The sequence below is a fragment of the Bos indicus genome, chromosome 2, assembly GCF_029378745.1.
Source record: "Bos indicus isolate NIAB-ARS_2022 breed Sahiwal x Tharparkar chromosome 2, NIAB-ARS_B.indTharparkar_mat_pri_1.0, whole genome shotgun sequence".
Taxonomy (NCBI): Eukaryota; Metazoa; Chordata; class Mammalia; order Artiodactyla; family Bovidae; genus Bos; species Bos indicus.
In genome coordinates, this window is record NC_091761.1 from 67,598,842 (window position 1) to 67,620,018 (window position 21,177).

Here is a 21,177-nt window from a genome sequence, read left to right on the forward strand (position 1 = left end):
GAATTTGATCTACATTTGGAAGAGTCAGGTAATACCTTATCTACACAATATATGTAGCATGTTAGTATGTTTTGTTTTTCTTCCATAATTATGTAACTTGGAGAAGGAAATGGCAACCTACTCCAGTATTCTTGCCTGGCAAATCCTACAGACATAGGACCCTGCAGCCTATAGCCCATGGGGTTGCAAAGAGTTGGACACAACTTAATGACTAAACAACAACACAACAATTATATAGCTGCAATTTGTTACATGTGAAATGCGCCCACGTGTATAATTTACTCTTTTTGTTGGAAAACTCAAAATCAAAGTTTACTTCAAAATGGTGTTTCAAATATTCCCCATGCTTCAGTTTTCATGTTTCCTTATGCATTTCCTTATTCATTTATTCTTGATGAACACTTTAGTCCAATTTCCTATCACCTATATTTAGCCTCTCTAAGCACAGGTGTTAGTTTAATGGGTCTAAAAACACACAAGCATGAACAACATAGAAATATTCTATGATGCAAATCAAAGAATGCTACATTTATCTGCACATCAAAGGGAAATTAATCTCACACTTTCTCTTGATTTTGCTTTAGGATTTTCAGTATCTATAATAGTTAATACTCAGTATTTTAGCCATATGGAAATTTGCTAGAAAACTATTGTGCCCTCCCTGGTTAGATACACATTTGAGATCTAAGAGTTATCATTTTTCATAATTTATTGGTCAGGGTTCTGAAAATTAAAAAGATGACACACTCAAGAGGTGCAATTGAAATGCATTAATTAAGGGACCTTTAGCAAAGATATGCGGAGAAGGCAATGGCACCCCACTCCAGTACTCTTGCCTGGAAAATCCCATGGACAGAGGAGCCTGGTAGGCTGCAGTCCATGGGGTCGCTGAGGGTCGGACATGACTGAGCGACTTCACTTTCACTTTTCACTTTCATGCACTGGAGAAGGAAATGGCAACCCACTCCAGTGTTCTTGCCTGGAGAATCCCAGGGACGGGGGAGCCTGGTGGGCTGCCATCTATGGGATCACACAGAGTCGGACACGACTGAAGTGACTTAGCAGCAACAGCAGCAGCAGTAGCAAAGATATGGGAAGGATTAAAAGGAAACTCACAGAGATGGGAATGCAACAAAAGAGTCTGCAATAGCATAAAGCTTTTACTGCCTCAGGACTGAAGAAACAAGGGGCAGACTCACTTAAGAAGCCTGAAAAGGCCTGTAGTAAAAGAACAGGATGGACCAGCAGGTAGAACAATTCAGTAATTGCCAAACCAGATCCTAATGGGGGGAGAGTGTCCAGAGAATAAAACTGAATCCTCTCCTCTAAAGCTTTGAGTTCCTCCAGAGGTCTCTCTTGGGCTAGGGAACCTGTTGGTCGAGTTCAGGCTCTGGAAACGTGGAAGCAAGGGGCAAATTCCAGACTAGATCTGGCAAATGGAGACTATTCAATGCAAATGATTTAAGGATAATGTTGACCTTAAGAAATTTATCATGGTTATTACTTTAGGGGTGAGTTGGAGATGTCCACCAGGATACACAATAATTTATCTGAAGCCATGTGAAAAGTCTCTGTTTCTGTCTCTGTTTCTGGTTCTGTTTCTGTCCCTGTCTCTTTTTCTCTTTGTGTATGTATAGTGTGTGTGTGTGTGTGTGTGTGTGTGTGTGTGTGTGTGTGTTTCAGTCTTTCTCTCTCTTTCTCTCTCTCCACACACACAAACACATGCAGACACACACACAAGCCTATACATACAAGATGATTTATCTTAGTATTATTTGTGCTTTTCCTGAAAACTTGCCATATTTTTCTCAAATGCATTGTAGATTATATAACTGTTTCAACTGCATCAGTGTCTTTTGGACATAGAGTTTACCCTAGGTGATACTTTGTGCTGTGTGCTGAGTCGCTTAGGTCATGTCCAACTCTTTGCAACCCCATGGACTGTAGCCTGCCAGGCTCCTCTGTTTTGGGGGATTCTCCAGGCAAGAATACTAGAGTGGGTTGCCTCCAGGGGATCTTCCCAACCCAGGGATCGTACCCAGGTCTCCCGCATTGCAGGTGCATGCTTTACCATCTGAGTCACCAGGGAAGCCCTTTGTGGTACTTTAGGTATCCTTTATAACTTATTTTCCTTTATCTGTCTTCCCAATCTTATTTACCATGGTATTCTTAAATCATTCAAAACTAACAAAAACTCTTTATTTTTGTAACTGTTAGATATATGGGTGTGTACTTAGTCGCTCAGTTTTGTCCAACTCTTTGTGACCCCATGGACTGTAGCTTGCCAGGCTCCTTTGTCTATGGATTTTTTTCCAGGCAAGAATACTGGAGTGGGTTACCGTGCCCAACTCCAGGGGATCTTCCCAACTCAGGCATTGAACCCACATCTCCCGCACTGCAGGTGGATTCTTTACCATCTGAGCCACCAGAGAAGCCCCATTAGATATATAAATATACAAATTAGTTTATTGGTGCCAACATTAGTAGCAATACTTCCATATTTATTAGGTGCAGTATCCCCATAGATGTTAGAGAATTTAGGTATGAACTTAAAAATATATAATTAACTTTTAGAGGAAATCTTTTTATAATAATAAGTCATGTAGATTTTTCTACATGGTAGCGAATTGTCACACTGTTTTGGAGAAGTGATCTTCTCCTGTGTTCATTCATCTCTAGGCTGAAGAATAAAAATAATGGTTGATCTTTAGGTTCTCCTTACTCTCCATCTTTGACATTATTTTGTTTACCTGAAATCTTTCTTTTTTCATTCAGCCTTTGTGACCTATTGTTTTCAGACTGTTTCATTCGTGTGATGCTCTGCCACTGTCACTCTGGGCTTAAAACTGCCATGCTTTTTATTCCTATTTAATTGAAGCATATCTAGTCTGCATCTCTTATTTTTCCAATGAATGTCTATGCCTTCCAAAAATATAATTAATAAATGTATCTTTTTTAGGGAAATGACCCTTCTTATAAGTCATGCATATTTACTATTAATAACAGAGGTCTACAGAGGACCTCGGAGAAGGCAATGGCAACCCACTCCAGTACTCTTGCCTGGAAAATCCCATGGATGGAGGGGCCTGGTAGGCTGCAGTCCATGGGGTCGCTAGGAGTCGGATACGACTGAGCGACTTCACTTTCACTTTTCACTTTCGTGCATTGGAGAAGGAAATGTCAACCCACTCCAGTGTTCTTGCCTGGAGAATCCCAGGGACTGGGGAGCCTGGTGGGCTGCCATCTATGGGGTCACACAGAGTCGGATACGACTGAAGTGACTTAGCAGCAGCAACAGAGGACCTAGCTGTGAGTTAGTCATGAATGTCATCACAATACATTAATGGGCAGAGATCTTGGATTATCTGGAAGCATGTGAGCATATTTGCACAAAGATTGTTGTGAACAAAGGGGAGTGATTGGACAGGAAGCCAGTGAAAACACAGGTGTGACTGGCACCTGTCTGCTGGTGATGCTGGCACCTCCATTTCACACACCCTTGTGAACAATTAGATCTCCTGTACCAGACCACCCAGCTAGTAGAAAGTCTTTCTTTACTTGAGTGCAATCCCTCTAATCTGCTTGTCTCTGTCTCTGTGGCTCAAGAGGACCAGAGAGATCCTTGAGGACTTCCTGGGTAATCCAGAGCCACGGAGACTAGGAACAAGCAGGAAAGCCAGTTAGAAGGAAGGGACAGTTTTGCTGGCCACAGGTTGTGGGACACCAGATCTAATGTGTTCATGAGATGAAGTTCCAGGAGGACAGCCACATTTGCAACAGGCAGGCCAAATAGTGTGGCATTTTCAGGTAAGGGCATGTCCTTACTTCCTCATTCAGAGCAACCCTAAATATTTACATGCAAACTGAAAAAGTCTTTATGAATCATAAGGAGATGTGCACCTAGGATCTTGAAACAAAGAAAGAAAGAATATGGCATGTGATCTGCCCTCCCCTTTTTAGGTGTCAAGTTCCACTTTATCTTTCATTTTGGGTATTTCCAACACTTTATCATGGAGATTTCAATGGTTTGAAATTATCCCAATGAACTTTACAAGTTTTATTTTGTGGAGAACTCTAATCCTTATGAATATATGTACTAAAATGTCTCACATAAGACTAAATTTTGCTTATGAACATAAGACACATTATGCACAAATGCACAAAATAATATTATTTGATCAAAGAGAAATATAAGTGGTATGACTATAAATAATAATTTTTAACTTAATTTTACACCTAAGTTAATTTCCTTTTAAAAATCATTTATTCACCAAATTTGCACCAGTTGAATTTTGTTTTTATTTGAATTTTAATTGTTTTTATAAATAAAAATTTTCTTTTAAGTCAAGATTTCCTATCATAGGTAAAAATATAATGTATCAATATCTGGGAAGACATTGCAAATATGTTCTTAAAACATTTCACTTGAGGAGTATATTGAAAGGAAAAACACTCAAAATGAATATTTAAATTTTATTTGTTGTTCCTGTTGTTATCTATTTTAAAAATAATTCATGTTAGTTCTCATTTGGCACAAAGTATACTACCACTCACTTTAGTTAATTGAGACAAATTTCTGATCATTTATAAAATTCTTCCATCTGGCATCATTTTTCAATAAATATGGGCACTTTGATTTTGCAATCTAGGATCAGTTGTTTGTAACAATCAAATTTGTTTTCCTTCAGTTTTGAACTTTTATGCCAATTAATGATAAATATATATTATCTCAATTCAGCATTTTTTCCTGATTGATTATAGTATGCATTATCATTCTTCTCCATGCTAAAATGTCTAAGTATTTCTTAAAAGCTGATGCTTATATTTTTTTCCTTTTTAGTATTCATACTGCCAAACATAATACATGTAAAATAAATCAGTTTAAAATAAAGCATAGTGAAAATGAACAAGATATAGATATATATATAGAGAGAGATTTTTTAAGAATTACAAGTTCCATTGATTTGGCCAAAGATTAATCCTAAATCAGTTGCATATTTTATTCAAAGTTGCTTTGTTAACTTTATTGAGGGAACTTTATTCTATGACTTCACTAAGTTTCTAGGCAATTTTCATGTGGGACTCACCTGGTTGTGAAAGCTACTGGGTGCCTTGAAGAGCTTGTTGAAGAAGATATGGCAGGATTCACTGTGTAACAAGTTATGCTTGTCTTTCCACTGATATTTTTTTCTCTTTGATGGGCTAACACATTTTCTAGAGATAGCACTAACTACTCAATAATGTTAATAATGTGAGATTCAGGTAGTTGAATGTCTAACCCAGATGTGTCTAAGGACAGAAGGTTTTTCTTTCATAAGTGTTTTTCTTCTAAGTCATATAAAAATCTGATGGATTAATTTTAACATAATATACATGGATGGCATTTTTCAAACCATTTCTAAAGCATCCCATATATTCTTAAACTGGGCAATTTTGTTAAATTTTTCTTATCATAAATTGAATTATGGATGAGTGCATTTGTTATGTGTGGATAGGGGGATTTTGTGACATACTATGTAAATTTCCAAACATAGACTCTCTAATGAAAAAATATAAACTGTAAGGGAAAAATATAACTTTCCCCAGTCCACAACCAGTCTGAGGACATCATAGTCATCATAATTAGCATCCTCAATATACCTAAAATTCAGTAGCCCTTCATTACTCTCCATTTGATTCTTTGTATGCTTTAAACTTTTTCAAATGAATAAGCTAGAAAAGCAAAATTGTAGGAAGTATTATAAATAAGATTGAGAGTGGCCCTTGTCCCACAAGCAAAAAGACCAAAACAAACTATTCATGACTCTGTATCTCAAGTCCCCATGGATAAAGTGAGATGACATGGAAGTCATACCTAAGAAATAATTATTAAATCAATAATAAGATTTGCATTTTAATTTATTATTGAATATTTTTGAAAAAGTAAAATAGAATATAGCTTAGAAAGTTTTTACTTATTTTGCACATATGTTAGTACTGTACTAATCAACAAAAATTAACAAATTATTTATAAAGGTGTAGCATTTTGATTATTTTTATTTTTCTAAAATGTTCCTTCTGTGAAATCATTCAGTTTTAAAATTAATCTCAGATTTTCTGTATATTTGTAAATGTGCACATGTTTACATATATATGCATACACATAATTTGTATTTATATATGTCAATACTTGAAGAAGCACATGTATATATATATATATATTAATGTAACATGACATCCTTAAAGTGTTTCCTTTATTCTGTATATAAAATAACAAGTATAATTTTTGGAACTATGCAGGTTCTCTGGCTCTAAATGTAAATTCTAATTTTGTTTCCAAACTAGAGAATACTATATCACTATGGTTAAATGGGTAAGCAACACCAAGACGGTGGTCAGATGGTTGAATCGACCTCAGAACATCTCCATCCTCACAGTCTGTGAGACCACTACTGGTGCTTGTAGCAGAGTGAGTATGATTTGATTTTCTTTATGCTTAAAATAAAATCTTTTATGCTACCTCTCAAAGGAAAATTAAACAGTCATTTGTGCAAAGACTTCAGTATTTAACTCCGAAGGTAGTAGAATAGTCATTCTGTTAGCAGTGTATACTTTAATTCATACGTCTTACATACTTTGAAGTAAGAAATACAGATGATAATCCAAAGAGAATAAACTAGGCTTTAAAACAATGAATTCCTATATATAAAAGATAGTCCAAGCCATGTTAGTTTCATTCTCAAATATGAGCTTTCTCTCTACATTTTGACAGTGATTAACTTGAGAACATGGGATGTTTCTTTTCTGTCTTTTTTAAACACACTCCAAAAGATTCAGTGATTTTCTGTAGTTCAGATTAGTCTTCTAAAAAAGTGTCTCTGTCTTTAAATTAATCGAAAATAGTAAACAAACAAACAAACATATTCTTAAATACTTTTGAAAGTATATTGTATTTAAATTCTATAATCATATTTATAAAATATTCAATTGATTCTATACATATAGTTTTTAAGATCCTTAATAAAGGAGGTACTTGAATAAGTTTAAATTATTATAATACATATTGGTTACTTGATAAAGAATTCTCAATTATTTAACAACAAAATTTTCAGACTTATGCTTCTGGATATGATGGAGTAAATGTTGCCAGCCTAGTATCTCTACAGAAATCAATTCTAAAACTTTACAAAATTCATTAAACAACTATAGTCAGATATTGGACAATAAGACAATTGAGGCATGAAAGGTGAAATAAACCTGTAGTTTCCTACTGGTGACACATTTGCGGCACATTGTAAAGGAATGGCATCCAAGAAAAGCACAACTGATTCATTAAGACAGGGAGAATTAGTTTGAGGCTATTGTGGTGGCTGAAATTTGCAGGATAAGTACCACAGGATGGGAGCTATATAGAAAAGAACTTCAGCAAACTATGTAAAGGATCTCTTAAGTCTTTATCTCAGTACTTAGCTGTGTAGGTAAAGGGCCTATCTCAGAAAGAGAAGCAAATAGAGAATATGCAAGTTGCACAATGCTTGGAGACTTTGGAGCAATGAACAGCAAAAATAGATCTTTCAGTAAAAGCCCTGAGTTCAACTCAGAGCCCAGAAAGAAAAAGTATTAGGAATAAAACTACTGTAAACTCCTTATAATAAACCTTCAAATTAAACCTTGAAGGAATTGAATTCATTTGCTTATGAACTAGCTGCCTGACAGAACAAAGTCTACTCTTCAAAAAATATAAAAATGAATTCTCAAAACAGCATTCACGATATCAATCATACAATTAAAATATGTTATATACCTAGAAACATAGAAAACATAACTCACCCACCTCCCCCAAAATAAGTAGCAGACTTATAAAGGATGTAGATATTGGAATTAACAAACAAACTTAAAAAAAAAAATAAAAGCTTTCACCTGTTTTTTTTTTAACAAGTTAAAGAGTGGCTATAATTAGTAAACAGATGAAAAATCTCAGTAGCTAAATAAAAACTATGAAAATAGAACAATGGAATTTCAGGGACTGAAAAATACAGTGTCTGAAATTAAAAATTGCTTGGATGAACTTATCAACAAGTTAGAATCTGTGATAGTAGGAGACACAGAAATAATTCAAACAAAATTCCTAAGGGAAAAAGGCTGGGGAAAAAAATGAACAAAGCCTTAATTACCTATAAAACAATATAAACTGGTATATAAGTTCAATTATGTATACAGAAGGCAAATTTTGAGTTATTGGGGTTGGAAATATATAAGAAACACTGACTTAAATATCTCAAATTTGATGAAAAACCATTAATCCATATATCCAAGAAGTCAGCAAATCTCAAAATAAAGATAAAATATGTCATCACATACTACATAAATTATTTCAAACAAAAGATTAAAAAAAAATTTAAGTATCCTGGGAGAAAAAGCACGTTACATATTGTGAAATATAATGATGAGTAATACTGCTTCTGTTTCACCAGAAACAATGCAAACCAGAAAGCAATGGAAAGACATTGTTAAAGGACTGAAGGAAAAAATGTATCAAACTAAAAGTCTACATCCTATGAAAATACCCTGCAAAAATGAAGACAAATGATGATAGATTCAGATAAACAGGAACTGAAATAATTCATCAAAAGTAGATCTGCAGGAAAGAGAGTTATTTAAGCTAAAACACATGATATCAGATGAAAACTCAGATCAAAATTAGGGAAGTACAGGTGCCAAATATGATAAATGTGGGAGTAAAATAAAATCCACTCTAGTTTTGAGCTTTTCGAGAAATAGAGAAATAAAAGTTTTAATATTAACAGAATAATTTAATAATGATACAGTGTCAATTGATTAGGAAGCTATAACAATTCTAAATACCTATGTATCTAATAATAAGGATTCTAAATACATAAGCAAAATTTATAATCAAAAGCTGACAAAGCTAAATAAGAAATAGAAATATACTTAGGGACTTAAATATGATTTTCAGTGTATTGGAAGAAATAAGTAATCAAAAAGTCCATAAATATAGTAAAGGATTCAGACAATACTAACAACTTATATTGATATTTAGGAAAATTTCATTCAACGACTATATAATCAACAGTCCTTTTGAGTACAAAGGAAATATTCACAAGTCTCAAAATGCAGAAGCTGAAATCAAGCAGAGTATATTGTTTGACTATAAGAGAATTAAATTAGAAATTGTTAACGAGTGTTAACTGGAGAAGAGTATGGCAACCCACTCCACTATTCTTGCCTAAAGAATCCCATGGATAAAGGAGCCTGGAGGGTTATAATGCACATGATCAAACAGAGTCAGACATGACTGAAGCAACCCAGCATGCCTGCAACTAAAGAATATTTGGAAAATATTTGAAAATTTTAAAAATGTTCCTAATAACTCATAAGTTAAAGGAAAATCACAAAAAAAATTAGAATTCAAGCACAATGAAAAAATAACTTGTCAAACTATTATTATGTGGATGAAGAAAATGATCTACATTAAAATGGAGTTTATATCTTTAAATGCTTATATTAGAAAAGGAAGAAGGTATTCAATCAATGATTAAGCTCTAAGTTATGAAGCTAGAGAAAGAAGTATAAATTTAGTTCAAAGCAATTAGAAAGAATGAAATATAAAAATAAAATCACAAATAAACACAAAATAGTCTATAGAGAAAATCAGTGAAAGCAAAAATTATTTTTAAAAGATGAAAACCTGATGAATACTTAACTGTACTGAAAAAAGAAACACCTCACAAAGTGCCAGTTTCAAGGTGAAAGAGTTCCAATGGATATATTGAGGGCATTTTTCACAGAATTAGAACTAATAACTTTGAAATTTGTATGAAAAGACAGAAGGCCTCCAGGCAGCCAAAATAATCTTGAGAAAGAGGAACAGAGCTGGAAGCATCACACTTTCTTGACTTCAGATGATACTGCAAAGCTACAGCAATCAAACCAGAATGGTATTGGCACACACTAGACATGATCAGTGGAATAGAATAGATAGGCTGGAAAGAAACCCACACACTTAAGGTCAATTAATCCACAGCAAAAGAGGCAAGAATATATAGTGGAGAAAAGAAAATCTCTTCAACAAGTGGTGCTGGAGAAAGCAACATATAAAAGAGTGAGATTAGAACATTTCCTCACTTAGTATACACAAATAAACTCAAAATGGATTAATGACCTAAATATAAGGCCTGAAACCCTAAAACTCCTAGAAGAAAACATAAGCAGAACACTCTTTGACATAAATTGTACCAATATTTTTTTAAAATGTCTCCTGAAGTGAAAGAAATTAAAAAAAAAAATTTAAATGAGATCTAATTCAACTTAAAATCTTTTGCACAGCAAAAGAAACCATTCACAAAATTAAAAGATTATCTGGTGCATGAGAGAAAGTATCTGCAAATGCTATGACTCATAAGGGATTAATACAGAAGATATACAAACAGCTCATAAAAGTTAATATATTAAAAAAAAAAAAGCCTGATTAAAAATTGGTCAGAAGGCCCCAATAGACAATTTCCAAAAGAAAACCTCCAGATGGCCAACAGACACATGAAAGTATGTTCAACATTGCTAATCATCAATAAGCCAATCAAAACCACAATGAGATACCACCTCACACCTATCAGAATAGCTATTAAAAAAAATGTTCAGGAGGATGTGGTGAAAAGCAAACACTTGTACGCTGTTGGTAAGAGTATAAATTGGTGTAGTCACTTGGAAAACAGTATGAGGTTCCTCAGAAAACTAAAAACAAAACTATGATATGACCCAGCAATATACTCTTGGGTGTATATATATCTATATGTAAAATAAAAACCCCCAAATGCTAATTTGAATATATACATGCATTCCATTCTTCATAATAGCATTATCTACAATAGACAAAATAGGAAAGAAACCTAAGTTGTTTAATCAGAGTATATACACATAATAGAATTCTGCTCGGTCATAAAAAAGAAATGATGCCATTTACAGTAATGTGGATCAACCAGGAGGGTATTATACTTGGGAAAATAAATCTGACAGAGAAAGAAAATTGCTGTGTATTATGTCTTATACGGGAATCCTAAAACATAAAACAAATGAATGAATATAACAAAACAGTTATAGACTCACAGATACAGAGAACAAACTAGTGGTTACCAGTGGAGACATAGAACTGAGAGGTGCAAACTACTATTATAAATAAGCCACAAGGATATATTTTACAGCAAAGGAGTATAGTCAATATTTTATAATAAGTTTAAATGGAGTATAAAGATTTTATAACACTGTTGTGTACTTAAAAACTAATTTTGTAAATCAACTATAACCTCAATAAAAAAAGAAAGTGGATATCATATAGTGCAAATAAATATTTTGATGTAATAAACAAGTTGTATGCCATAAATTCTTGAGGATATGATATGAAAAATACCATTCAAAAGGTAAAAATGACCAAAAATGACATATATGAAGAAGAAAAACATTGAAATAGTTCCATATCAATTAGAGAAATTAAATTCCATGATCAGAAATCTTCCCACAACAAAAACTCCAGAAACCAGTGGCTTCAGTGATGGATTTCTTTAATGATTTAAGAAATAAAAGAAGTCACATGTGTCATCAAGGTGGCAACATAGATCATTCCAGACTTTAGTCTCTCTGAGAAGACCAAAAGCAATATCCATATATAGGACACTGTTGTGAAAATCCTAGGACATGGAGATGAGACTGAAGCACCCCCTGGGCCACAGAGACTGAAAAGAACCCATTAAAAAGATAAGAGTGGCTACACTCTGACCATATAACCGCCCCCTCCTCTCAGGCCGGTATTGTGTGCCACACTGAGAGGTGTCTCTAGGCCTACAGTTTCTCCAGTGGAAAAAAGAGAGTCCACGGTGGACATCTAGCTCCTCCAGAATTGTGATTTCTTCATGGAAGGCTCACTTGGGTCTTGCCTCAGGAGGATCAGGAAGGGGAATTTGGAGGATTAGACCGCTGCAGATTGTGATGGAAAAGGGTAGGGTGGAACTTGTAGCCATCAGCTCTCAGATCTTGGCAGACATTTCATTCTCCCGGTCGCGCTCAAGTAGAAATTCAAAGTAGCATCTTTGCCACCTGTACAGCCAAGACAGTGATCCTATCCAGACAGGGAACTAGGTTTGCAGTTTTATCCAATTCAGGATCCCAAATGGCAAGCACAGTCAACATTGGAGCCTGTTTGTAGCCCTGCAGAAAGAAGCTAGTTCATAGCTCTGTCTACTACTGAGTGCAGCTCAGGACTGTCTGATCAGGAAACCTATATTGCCCAGTGGCACCAGAGTGATCAGTAAACACAGCCAGTGGTTTGCCCTTCTGCAGATCCAAAACTAATGCTTGTCTTGCCAGGGAGCTTGGTGCACAGTTTAGCATGATTCAGTCTTTAAACAGTAGCCTTGCCAATCTTGGGTCCTAGTCTGTGGACTCACCCAGGTAAAGAAGCTACTTCATATCCTCAATACATTGAATTGAGCATTGAAGCTAATTCAATGCTCAATACAACCGCTAGCCCCACCCAACTGGTAAACCTAACCAGAGCGCCCAGGATGCTGCATAACCTGTCCTATATCCTCACTTACAGTGGTATTTGAACAGTACATCCAGCCTTCTATACCCACCTACAGAACAAAACCACTGTCCCTGTCTTCTCAGGAAACTCATTGTTCAGATTTGCCTGATTTGGAGTCCCTTACAATGTGCTCTGCTGGCATTGGAGCCCACTCTCCAACCCTCCCTGGATAAGGAAGCTAATTTATAGCCCTGTCTACTATACTTCCCAATCCAGCTCACTAGGAAGTTTGATGGGAGCAATAGTAGAGCTCATCCTACAGTGAAGCTTGTACAGACAATCAAGCAAGTCCTATCTAACAACACATACACCTCAGAGTTTCAGAAGTGGTTTTGTCCCAAAATAGACCCCAGTAGCAAACTCCATCTTCCTGGACAAGATGATAACAGCTGACCTGTCTAGAATGCCATCCTATCTCAACAATGGATGTATCATTGAGGGAATAAAGATAATAGTTGATTTTAACAATGCTATAGACCAAGTGGAGTTAATAGACACATATAGAACACTCCCATGCAACAGCATCAGAATACACATTCTTCTCAGGCACACATGGAACTTTTTATAGGATAGATTATATGTTATGCCACAAAACAAGTCTCAGCAAATTAAAGATTAAAATCATGCTTTTTTTTCTTTTCTTACCACAGTGATATGAAACTAGAAATCAATACAGGAAGAAAATTGGAGAAAACATAAATATATGAAAAGTAAACAACACACTCTTGAACAACCAGTGAATCAAATGAAAAATAAGGAGGGAAATAGAAAAGTATCTTGACCCAAACAGTAATGGAAACACAATATACCAAAACTTATGGGAATTATTTAAAGGAGGTCTAAGAAGAAAGTATATAGCTATTAACACACACATCAAGGAAATAGAAAGCTGTCCAAAAAACAGCGTAACTTTTTATTTCAAATAACTAGAAAAAGAATAAATTTAGCCCCAAATTAGCAGCAGGAAGGAAAAATAAAGATTATAGCACAAATAAATGAAATGGAGAGTTGGAAAACAATTTAATAAAATAATAAAATTAAGACCTGGTTCTTTGAAAATATAAACAATTTTGGCAAACCTTTAGCCAGACTGGCCAAAAAAGAGACAAGACTAATACATACATACATATATATATACACACACACATATATATATATATATATGAATGAAAGAGAGAACATAATAATTGACATAGATATTTCAGAAATACAGAAGTTCATAGAAGATGGCTATGAAAAATTACATGCCAATTTATTGGAAAACCAAGAGGAAATGGATAAATTTCTAAGAACATTAAACCTATGAAGACTGAATCATGAAAAAATAGAAAACCTGAATAGACCAGTTACTACTAAAGAGATTGATCAGAAATAAAAATCCTCCCAACAAAGAAAAGCCCAGAACCAGATGACTTCACTGGTGAAAATTACCAAGTACTTAAAGAAGAATAAACACTAATCCTTTCAAACACTTCCCAAATGTCAGAGAGGAGGGGATACATTCAAACTCATTTTATGTGGCTCGCATTCCTCTGCTACTGAAGCTAGACAAAGATGCTGCAAGAAATAACAAATAAATGTAAAAGTTCTCAACAAAATACAAGCAAATTCATTTCAGAAGCATATTAAAAGGATCATACACCATGATCAAGTGAAATTCATCCCTCAGATGCAAAGATGATTCAACATATACAAGTTCATAACTGTGATACACAACATTAATAGAATGAAAGATAAAAATCATCTCAATAGATGAAATATGTTTAACAAAATTCAACAGCCATTCATGAAAAAAAATTCTCAACAAAGTGGATATAAAGGCAATATACCTCAACATAATGAAGTCCATATAACAAATGTATAGATAACTTTAGACTCAGTGGTGAAAAGCTAAAATAAAAGCTTTTCCTCTAAGCTCAGGAAGATGAGGGTGTCCACTCTCACCACTCCTGTTTAACACAGTACAAGAAGTTTTTCAGATAAGAAAAGAAATAAAAGACATCAGACCTGGACAGAGAAAAGTAAATTTGCTTCTATATGCAGTTGATTTCATACATAGAAAATACTGAAGACTTAATTAAAAACCATTAGATGTAATCAATAAATTCAGTAAAGTTGCAGGACACAAAATCAACATACATAAATCAGTACTGTTTCTACACAATAACAAACTATCAAAATAATAAAAAAAGATTCCATTTACAATAGAATGCATAAAATAAAATATTTAGGAATGAATTTATCTTAGGAGGTGAAAGATACTTATATCAAAAACTATAGGACATTGATAAAAAAATGGAGAAAGAAAAAAATGGAAAGATATCTTGTGTTCATAGAATGGAAAAATTAATAGTGTTAAAATGTTCACTTGTAGATTAAATGCTCTCTCAATCAGATTCCAATGGCATTTTTAACAGAAATAGAAAAAAAGATTATAAAATCTCTATGGAATCATAGAAGACCCTGAATAGCAGAACAATCATGTGAAAGAAAATCAAAACTGGAGTCATCATGCTCCCAGCTTTCAAACTATGCTTAAAAGTTATGTTAATGAAAACAATATGACAGTGGCATAAAAAGACACATATACCCATGGATCAGAATAGAGAGCCCAGAAATGAACTGGTACATATGTATTCAACTGCTGTTTGATAAAGGAGCCATGAACATGCAATAAGAAGAGGACAGTCTCTTCAAGAAATGGTGCTGAGAAAACTGTATAACCACTGCAGAAGGATGAAATTGGACCCTATTTACACCACTTACAGAAAATGAAATCAAATGAATTAAAGACTTAAATGTGTGTGTGTGTGTGTGTGTGTGTGCTCAGCCATGTCAGACTCTTTGTGACCCCATGGACTGTAGCCCGCCAGACTTCTCTGTCCATAGAATTTTTCAGGCAAGAATACTGGAGTGGGTTGCCATTTCCTACTCTAGGAGATCTTCCCAATCCAGGGATCAAACCTGGGTCTCTTGGGTCTCCTGAGTAGACAGGCAGATTCTTTACCACCGTGCCACCTGGGAAGCCTAAAGACTTAAGTAACAGACCTGAATCCATAGAAATCCTTGGAGAAAACAAAGGGGGAAACTTTCTTGACTTTGATCTTGGGATTGGATTGTTGGATATGACATCTAAAGCACAACAAAAAAATAAATGTACAAATGTCAAATTAGAAAGCCTATGTACAACAAAGAAGAAGTCAACAAAATGAAAAGCCAACCTAAACAATGGGAGAAAATATCAGCAAATCGTATGTCTGATGCTGGGTTACTATTCAGAAATATATAAAGAACTCATACCTCAATAGCAAAAAAGTAATAATTCAATTAAAATGAGCAAATGACCTAAAATAGGTATTTTCCAAAGGATATAGTCAAATAGCCAAGTGCCCAGTATCTCTAATCATTAGGAAAATGCAAACCATAATGAGATATCACCTCTTACCTGTTAGAATAGTAATAATATATTTGCAAGTTGCTGAATCTTGAAAATTCTCATATCAAGGAGAAAATCTGTTATCTATGTAAGTTGATAAATATTAACAAAACTTCTCTTTTATTGGTCATTTCATAATATATACATATATCACATCATTATGTTGTACAACTTAAACTTACATAATGTTGTATGTTAATTATATCTCATTAAAACTAGAGGAAAATGGATTTTTTTTTTTTTACCTTTCCTACGTTTTCTAGAAAGTGGGAAAGAAAGAGAATTTCTCAACTTTATTTTTATTTTTTTTTATTTATTTTTTTGTGTGTGTAATAAAGTTTTATTAAAGTATAAAGGAGACAGAGAAAGCTTCTGACATAGGCATCAGAAGGGGGCTTGCTAGTGTTAACAATGAAGTTATATAATCCAAAGAATGTCTGGAGGTTGTAAAGACCTCATCAGATCTACTCCCATAATTTACATTTTAAGATAACACTGTCCTCAGGCAGGATATTTTTGTAAGAGAACATTGTCCTGTTATCAAAACTAGACAAAGACATTAAAAAGAACATTTTAGACTGATATCTGTTGTGAATATGTATATAAAACATTTTTAGCATATTAATATATCCTTCTGGCGAATATAAAGAATAATGCATCATGACTAAATAGGATTTTAGCCTGGAATTTAAGATTAGTTTATATTTAAAATCAATGTAATTCACTATTTTAACAGAAAAAAAATAGAAAAACAAGTAGGCAATTATCTTAGATGAAGAAAAAGCAACTAACAAAACTCAACATCCATTCATGATAACTTTCAACATAAATGAATAGAAAGTAATATCTCCATTCTGATGCAGGATACCCACAAAATAACCAACAAATATTATATTCAATGGTGAAACATTATCCATGTTTACCTTAAGATCAACAATAAAGTAAGGATAGACAGTCTAACTCTACACATTAAATAAATATTAGGGACTCGAGTCAGAGTAACTTTCATGGAATATCTATCATGATGATTGGCAAGGAAGAAGTAAAATTATCTTTATTTGTAGATAATATTATTGTATAAACAAAATGTAATAAATTTACCAAAAATACCAGAATAGGTCACAATTCATAAGAGAATTTCTCAGCTTATTTTTATATGTCAAGGCATCAGCTGTCAGGAGCCGCGTTAGGCATTACTGACAAAATGGAAGCACGGCCCCAACCTCCTCTCCTCATCCCGCAGGCACGGTCCCAGGATGAAGGAGTTAGGTCTTGTGATTCTGATTTGTTCTTTCCTTTCTTCGGTTGAGTTGGCTGGAAAGAATGTTAAGGTGCTTATTGTTCTTGAGAGAAGCATGAGAAAGCACAAAGCCTTCTGCAGTTGTGCCCAGAAAATAATTCATAAAGTTAACCATTGACATTTGTTCAAGGATCTTTACAAAGAATGTTCCAGGATGAGCACGTAGGCCACAGCTTGAGGCCATGGGAAGAATTGTTATCTGAGACCTGTTTGTGAGGGAAATGTTTATGGCAAAAGAAGTTTGCTGAGTTTAAGGTTTAGGAGTAATTAAGAATAGTTAGAAGCTAAAAATTTAAGAAATGTTGTAGTGTTGGCATATTTTACTATAGCTTATGGAGATTAGGAATTTTAGAGATATTAATAGCTAGAAGCCTTTTTTAGGAGATAGTGAGCTTAAGATACTAGGGGCAAATAGGATTTAGAAAGATAAGAAATAAACTGAGGGATGTGGCATGAGTTACAATGTAATCACAAGTTAAGTATAGGACACATAAAAGGAAGTAGATAACGGATAGTAAAACCGATTTGCTGAAGCAGGAACTCTGTTTGAAGGGCAACAGTAATTTCTGGAGACAATATATCTGGGTGAGGGGGAACTGAAAATGTCAAACCTCTGACCTAATGCTTTTGTCAAAGTATAAAAGAGAACCTGAAGCTTGAAATAAACATGCAGTCCTGCACCTTGAGTCAGAATAAACATCATTCTCTGCTGACACCGCTCATCCCTTCAGGCTGATTCCCTGGCTGCTGGAGCTGGACTCCAGCAATCAACTTCAATTGTTTGTTCTGTTTCCTGATTATTATTCTTTTACTGTAAAAACATTTTATTAATAGTATAGGATACCACAGTTTTCTTAAGAAATCCTCACTGAATTATTCTGGGGTAAATGGAAACAATACTTCAAAATTGCTATCAAATTGTTTAGAAAAAAATTAAATTTCTAATTGATTTTGAAAAAAATAGATTTCTACTAGACTCACAAATAGTTTAGAAACAATAGAGAGATATAAAAATAAAACAAATGTATCAAATTATAAATACATGAGGAATATGTCTAAGGGATATGAAGATGCTTCTTGAACAGGTCTTTTAACTTGTCTGTAAGTTTACACTTATTTCAAAGAAAGATTTAAGAAGCAACAAAATGTATCTTTAAGACTGGTATTATTATGATAGATGGGGAAACAATGGAAATAGATAACAAATAGATGGAGAAACAATAGAAACAGTGACAGACTTTATTTTCTTGGGCTCCAAAATCATTGCAGATGGTGATGGCAGCCATGAAATTAAAAGACACTTACTCCTTGGAAGAAAATCTATGACACACCTAGACAGCATGTTAAAAAGCAGAGACATTACTTTGCTGACAAAGGTCTTTATAGTCAAAGCTAAAGTTTTTCTAGTAGACATGTATGGATATGAGCAATGGACCATAAAGAAGGCTGAACACCAAAGAATTGATGCTTTTGAATTGTGGTATTGGATAAAAATCTTGAGAGTCCCGTGTACAGCAAGGAAATTAAACCAGTCAATCCTAAAGGAAATCAGTCCTGAATATTCATTTGAACGACTGAGGCTGAATCTGAAACTCCAATACTTTGGCCACCTGATGCAAAGAACTGACTCATTGGAAAAGACCCTGATGCTGGGAAAGATTGAAGTCAGAAAGAGAAGGGGATGACAGAGAATGAAATGGTTGGATGGCATCACTGACTCGATAGACATGAATTTGAGCAAGCTCTGGGAGTTGGTGTTGGACAGGAAAGCCTGGGTGCTACAGTTCATGGGGTCACAAAGAGTCAAACGTGACCAAAAAACTGAACTGAACTGACTGAATATTATGATGGAAAATAAAAATATTAAGATCTTTAAAAAATGAAATGCATATGAATATGTTTAACAAAGAGTGGCAAAGTCCTAATATTGAAAACTAAATCATTCCTGCAAGGCATTGGAAAAGACCTACATAAATAGAAGCTAAGCTACATACCTGTATCGAAAGACTTAATGTTGGAGATGTCAGTTCTACTCAAATTAAACTGTAGTTTCAATACAATACCAATTAAAATCTCAGCAGACTTTTATGGTAGAAATAGAAAGGATGGTTTTAAAATGCATTTGGAAATGCAAAATACCTGGCCAGCTAAATCAATCCAGTTAAAAAAGAAAAAAAAATTGGAGATTTACTACATAGTTTCAGGAATAACCAGAAAGACAGAAACTGAGATTGTAGTGGAGGAAGAGAACACACACACGAATAGATCACTTGTACTGAATAGTCTTTCTAGAAATAGATCCATATTTATATGATCAATAATCAACATAGTTGCCAAAACAATTCAATTGGGGGAAATGATGCTGGAACTATCAGTAATCAGATGGAAAATACAAGGATGGTTGACATTTCTTACATTATATTCTAAAACTAATTTGAGACACATTGAAGTCTTAAATCTAAGAGCTAGTACCATCAATCTTCTAGATGAAAAGATGGAATATAACTTCACTATATTGAATAGACAAAGTAATCATTTATTGTAAAAGAAAAAAATAAAGTATACATCATCAAAATTAGAAACTTCTGATGAACAAAACAAAGCATATCAATACAATGACATTCCAATCTGCCACTTGAAACAGAATGCTGATATACTCAACAGTATGAATGAATCTCAAAAACATGTGATGTGAAAGAAACCCCACAAAAAAGAATATATAATATGTGACTCCAGTTATCTGAATATCTAAAACAGGCAAAACTATCTATGGAAAAAGAGTTTGTAGGAGTAGCTGTCTTTTGAAACCTCTGTGAAGGGACTTGAGGGAATGTGTTTAAAAATGTAAAATTCTCATGTCTTAATGGGAGGTAAATACATTTATCAAAACTCATCACATACACTTAAGACCTATACATTTCACTATATGCAAATTATACAAGTATTTTTAAACATTATTTTTAAATGGTCTGTAAAGGGTAGAACTAAAGAGGAAAAAAGTTATCTGTGATTGGAAAGATGAGCATAGATATGACAACAAAGTACAACAGATGGGCATCACCATTTCCTTACTGGGTTTCACTGATGTTCTTTACATTTAGCTTGTGCTTGTTAGAAAATATGTTTTAATCATCTTCTTCCATCTGACTGGCTTATAGGCTGATCAGAATTTCATTATTTATTTAAGTGTTCTGGATGGTTTCCTAGTCAGTTGATTACACAGTCATTTACAAATTGTTCATGCATATGTTCTAGTTAGAGAAAACCTGTCAATTGTCTATATAGGTAGGGATAATCTATATAGGCAAAATGCTTCAATAGAAAAGCTATGGGAACCCAATCATGTTCCAGAATTGATACCTTATTGATATTCTATTTCAATTTCTTTATGGAGTTAGAAAGATTTTGCTTTCTACTATGATTGAAATAGTAAGACAAATAATTGCATGTGAAATTTTGGACCTTTGTGCATTGTAACAAAACTTAGTGACACTAATAAGCAGGGGCACTGATACGTTTTTTTTTATTGAAGGATAATTGCTTTACAGAATTTTGCTGTTTTCTGTCAAACCTCAACATGAATCAGCCATAGGTGTACATATATCCCCTCCCTTTTGAACCTCCCTCCCATCTTCCTCCCCATTGCACCCCTCTAGGTTGATACAGAGCCCCTGTTTGAGTTTCCTGAGCCATATAGCAAATTCCTGTTGCTATCTATTTTACATATGGTAATGTAAGTTTCCATGTTACTCTTTCTATACATCTCACCCTCTCCTCCCCTCTCTCCGTGTCATATCTGTGTTTTACAGACATCAAGGATGATTACTGTCAAAATATGAATAGGAAATCAAGGAATGATTCAGT

The 21,177-nt window shown here is 34.2% G+C and overlaps 1 protein-coding gene across 2 annotated transcripts in view; it reads left to right on the plus strand.

Annotated features, from left to right (window-relative positions):
• DPP10 (dipeptidyl peptidase like 10) overlaps positions 1–21,177 on the plus strand; it is an 800,949-nt gene that overhangs the window by 684,159 nt on the left and 95,613 nt on the right. For both annotated transcript variants that reach the window (XM_070768724.1, XM_070768732.1), the window contains exon 11: positions 6,325–6,448. In XM_070768724.1, the coding sequence (XP_070624825.1) occupies positions 6,325–6,448 (124 nt within the window). The remainder of the gene's footprint in view (positions 1–6,324; positions 6,449–21,177) is intronic.